Here is a 4,945-nt window from a genome sequence, read left to right on the forward strand (position 1 = left end):
ACCTTCAGCATATACCAGATTTTCGTTTTTTGCTCTGCTGTCACCTCTGCCCTGTCCTCCTAACAAAATGGCCTGAGGTGAGCCACCCTAAATGCATTCTGGTCAGGTACATATAATATGTGAATATATGTATTACAATAGTAAGTACAATTCTGCATAAATACACATAAATAACAATGTGTATTGAAGTGATACATTTTGAACATTTTTTAATTTCCTCTTATACATGCACTATAGTTTAAAAGCTTAAAATTGGTTTATTACAATTGTAAATTGCAGTTGCCACATCCACGGTGGGACAGCCTGTCAGGAAAGGCTTCGGCGACCCAACCCTGAGCTTTAATTAACCTTCTTGGTGTTAATTCAGAGGGTCATCCGGCTTGGAATTCAATGCAATTATGGTTAGGCCCAAGTCAGACGTGGGTTTATGTGTAATACAGTAATCCCTCCTCGATCGCGGGGGTTGCGTTCCAGAACCCCCCGCAATAGGAGAAAATCCGCGAAGTAGAAACCATATGTTTGTATGGTTATTTTTATATATTTTAAGCCCTTAAAAACTCTCCCACACTGTTTATAAATATTCTCCGCACAGTTATACAGTAAACCCTTGTTTATCGCGGTTAATCCGCTCCAGACAGATAAACGAATTTCCACGAAGTAGGATTCTTTATTTATAAATCTAATATTTTCGCAGTTAGAGCATTGAAAACCTGTTTACGAACTTCTAAATATGTTTTTTAACATTATTAGAGCCCTCTAGACATTGTGGACTCGGACCCGGACACACACCGACGGACATCATTGTTCACCCAACACACGTTTATTTATAGGAATAATTATATTTACAATGTTCAGTGCACGTCCCAGTGCCTCTTGCACCGTTCCCCCCAAAGTTCAGGCCCCACAGTTCTTTGTGCCTTTCTCTTGGCCGCCTCCAGTCCTCTCTCTAGCTCCGTCCTCTTCCACCCGACTTCCGCCTGACTGAAGGGAGGCGATCCCTTAAATAGGAACCTGGATGGGCTCCAGCTGTTCCCCGGCACTCCTCCGTAGACACGCCCCAATGTTGCGGAAGTGCCGGCTGTGCACCCGGAAGCCGTCCGGGTGTCCCCTGTCGTCTTCCCCCCAGCACTGCCTGGTGTGGCGGAAGTGCTAGGCTCCAGGGATATTCAGGCTCCGTGGCGCTGCCTGGCGGTGGCCACAGGTCCCTACAGGGCTGAGCTTCCAAGCCCTTCACCCGTGGCCCCCAATATAACCAGGGTGGGTGCCCCCTCGCGGTCTGGAGGAGGTACAAGCCCTCCTCCAGTCCTCCTGGGCGAAATAACACCCTTTAGTCAAAAGTTTAAACTGTGCTCCATGACAAGACAGAGATGACAGTTCTTTCTCACAATTAAAAGAATGCAAAAATATCTTCCTCTTCAAAGGAGTGCGCGTCAGGAGCAGAGAATGTCAGAGAGAGAGAAAAGTAAACAATCAAAAATCAATGGGACTGTTGGGCTTTTATGTATGCGAAGCACCGCGATAAAGCGGCTGCAAAGAAGGGATCAATGCGAAGGTAGCCTTTCAGCATTTTTTAGAGGAGCGTCCGTATCTTCTAAGCAAACAGCCTCTGTGCAAACAGCCCCTCTGCTCACATCTCCTCCGTCAGGAGCAGAGAATGTCAGAGAGAGTGAGAGAGACAGAGAAAAGCAAACAATGAAAAATCAATAGGGCTGTTAGAGCTTTTAAGTGTGCGAAGCACCGCACGGGAAGCAAATCGTATATCATTGAGGAGTTTTATTTAATACGTAATACATGCTCTGATTGGGTAGCTTCTCAGCCATCCGCCAATAGCGTCCCTTGTATGAAATCAACTGGGCAAACAAACTGAGGAAGCATGTACCATAAATTAAAAGACCTATTGTCCGCAGAAATCCGCGAACCAGCGAAAAATCCGTGATATATATTTAGTAGGGGTGTGATGAGACGCTTTTCCCACGAGACGAGACGAGACGAGACACGAGACTGGGTTCACGAGAACGAGACGAGACTTTTAAAGACTTTTTTTAAAGAAATCTTTAATGTTTAAATATATAGCAAAAATAGCCTTTTATTTAACTGAAAAACACAAAATGCAAAAAATGCATGTCCATTTTGAAATCAACTTTTTGAAATAAAACTTCTATTTTGATGAATGATATGCAGTAATAAAATGTAAACACTGCAAAATATTTTGCCACAAACTGATAGGCAATTAATTGCACAATAAAATTAAATAGTATAAACAAAAATAATTAATAAACAACACAAATATCCCTTTACGTGCAATTAACCATAATTAGTGTAACTATCAAAGTAGTGCTGTCTTAAAACTCAGAGTGCAAAACAATGAACAAAATTTTCTTAAGCATGGAAAAAGAGCTAAGACCTAGGTAATGAGGTAATGACCTATACAGAACAGCCTAAGATATGGTCATGTTCTTTTTTAAGAATATAAGCATGTCTACATTTTCTGGCAGCAATTGTGACCTCTGGGCAGTGACTATGTCTCCTGCAGTTGAAAAGACACGCTCACTTGGAACAGAGGTCGCAGGAATGGAAAGATATTCTTTGACAAGTGGAGACAGCAAAGGATATTTGGAGCTGTTTTCTCTCCACCATGTCAGAGGGCAGCAACTAAGTGGGATAGATGCCTCTCTTCTGTAAAGTTCAGTTTCCCTCTCAATTCCTTTGCTGGGCTGTTCTGTCTTCGAGAAAGAGTCCCCTAGCAGATCCTCAAGTGCTGTCTTCTTGGAAGCAGGTTCCTCTTCTGACTCAGCTCTGCCTTCAGCTTCAAGAGCCCCCTCGCCCCCATGTGTGGAACAATGAGCTGATGCCTCTTCCTTGTGCTCCATACTCTTCTCATCTGTGGGCTTCAAGCAGCAGAAACACTGGCTTTAACATTAGCAAGCAGCAAAGCAGTCCCCTCTCTCTTTTAACACAAATACACTCACTCTGATGCTCTCATGTTTACAACACACACACACACACAAATACAGCATGAACCTATTAAATCAATTAAAATTTAGTACTGGAAACATAAATCTTCTAGGGAAAAAAAAATCAAGTCAATGATACCTGGTTTTGCTGCAACTGTTCCACCCTTTTCTGTATCCTCTGAAAGACTGCCTCACGCTGATTGCAGTCTAGCTGCGGTAGAGACTGGAATCTTGGGTCCAGCGCAGTGCTCTCCAGCAGGTAGTTGTATACATCCCCACTGTATCTGCCTGAAATATTGCTGAGAATTGCTCTCTTTGTGTCGGCCACAGTAGGGGAATCACTGTCATTTGGTGCCATGTTTTGTTCTATCATGTTCTTCAGTGGCACGATGAGTGACACTGTGGGCCTCTTCTCTTCACACAAGACAGAGGTAGCTGTCTTTAAAGGATTCAGCAGCTTCACAAGAAATTCGGCATTGACAATGTCGCAGGTATCCAGTGTGTCAATGTTTCGGGCGTTTTGTCTTATTTCTGGGCTGGTGAGCGCTGCTGCTATAGCAGTCTGCTGCTCCAGGTAACGAACCAGCATATCCAATGATGAATTCCATCGCGTGGTGACGTCCATTATTAATTTGTGCGGTGGCAGTTGTAGCAGCTTCTGCTTAGACGTCAGTACCGCGGCAGCTGTCGAACGCCGGTGAAAAAAAGCAGTTACACGTCTCACCCGCCCGAGCAAACGAGCGACACGCGCAACACCGAGGCCAGCCTGTGTAGCAAGATTTATTGTGTCGCGAAGCATTTGATGTGCGGCTCAAATCCTGCCTCGCACACAGCCACATCCATATTACGCGCATTGTCTGTTACAATAGCGATGCAATGGTTTGGCTTTTTAAGACCCCACTGTGTGACAGCTTCTAGTAAAACTTCAGCGACATTTGCCCCTGTGTGATTCAAAAAGTTGGCGCGTCTGCAGTACAAAATGTACCATTTCCCAATTACTGTTGATAATGTGGGCTGTAATTGTGATATAGCTCTGTGTACACCTAGAAGTCCAACCGTCAGTAGTTATGGCGATGGTTTCTGCCTCTTTCAGAGCCTGTACAAGCGTTTACCTTGCACTCTTTGTACAGGGTCGGGACCACCGTGCGAGTAAAATGTGCACGTGACGGGATGGCATACTTTGGTTCCAGTGTGTGGATGAGTCGCCGAAATCCCAGATTTTCCACCACAGAAAATGGTCTCATATCGGCTGCAATGAAAACGCCGATGTCTCTTGTTATTGCCGTGGCTCTTGCATTGGATGGTGGAAGTTTAGCTGCAAAGGCATTTGTTGTGGTTGTTTGCCCTTTTATGCAAACTGAATTGCTTTCCATTTTCTTCACAGGCGCAGCTTTTAGTAACGAGCTGTGGTTGTTTTCTAAATGCTTTTGCATAGTGCTTGTGTTAGCAGAGGTGTACGGTATTAATTTCTTACAGTGTTTGCAAATTGTCTTTGTCTTGTCTGTCATTTTTTCGCCATTTCTTATTTCCACAAGGAATCCAAAATGTTGCCACACCAATGATTTAAATGTCGCGGGCGCATCTTCTATCCTTACTTCTTCCTCACGCTCCATTATGCCAATAACGCAAGGATATCGTCATGTTCTCGCGAGACCAGACGCATCTCGCCAGACAAATCTGATCTCGCGAGATCTCGTACCACGAGATCTCATCACACTCCTAATATTTAGATATGCTTACATTTAAAATCCGCGTGAAGCCGCGAAAGTCGAAGCGCGATATAGCGAGGGATCATTGTAATCCATTTTACACTTATAAGCCCAAATTTAAATGTTTTCTATAAATTTTTAAAAACATCTTGCCTACACTGGCATTTGATAAAGGAAGTTATGAGGCATGGTGCACCACCAGAAAACAAAAGCCTACAAATTTACTGAAAAAAGAATAAGAAAACTTGCCTTCTCTGTTTCTGGTGTATGTTTGGGACATCT

General features: G+C 43.8%; 1 protein-coding gene across 1 annotated transcript; it reads right to left on the reverse strand.

The window, feature by feature from the left end:
* Positions 1 to 2,295: 2,295 nt before the first annotated feature.
* On the reverse strand, positions 2,296 to 3,579 carry LOC120515497 (zinc finger BED domain-containing protein 4-like). Its single transcript, XM_039736558.1, has 2 exons — positions 3,094 to 3,579; positions 2,296 to 2,888 (listed from the first exon to the last, which is right to left on the reverse strand). Exons 1-2 carry the CDS (start codon positions 3,577 to 3,579, stop codon positions 2,439 to 2,441), a joined length of 936 nt encoding a protein of 311 aa, XP_039592492.1. The 3' UTR covers positions 2,296 to 2,438.
* Positions 3,580 to 4,945: the final 1,366 nt, after the last annotated feature.

The sequence above is a fragment of the Polypterus senegalus genome, chromosome 15 (genome assembly GCF_016835505.1).
Source record: "Polypterus senegalus isolate Bchr_013 chromosome 15, ASM1683550v1, whole genome shotgun sequence".
Taxonomy (NCBI): domain Eukaryota; kingdom Metazoa; phylum Chordata; class Cladistia; order Polypteriformes; family Polypteridae; genus Polypterus; species Polypterus senegalus.

What these genes read in the sequence shown, in the direction of transcription:
- LOC120515497 (XM_039736558.1), bottom strand. Translation starts at nt 3,579, where the DNA reads ATGGACGTCACCACGCGATGGAATTCATCATTGGATATGCTGGTTCGT. An exon ending in AACAGTTGCAGCAAAACCAG is followed by an intron (nt 2,889 to 3,093) that starts GTATCATTGACT and finishes TGCTGCTTGAAG; the next exon opens with CCCACAGATGAGAAGAGTAT.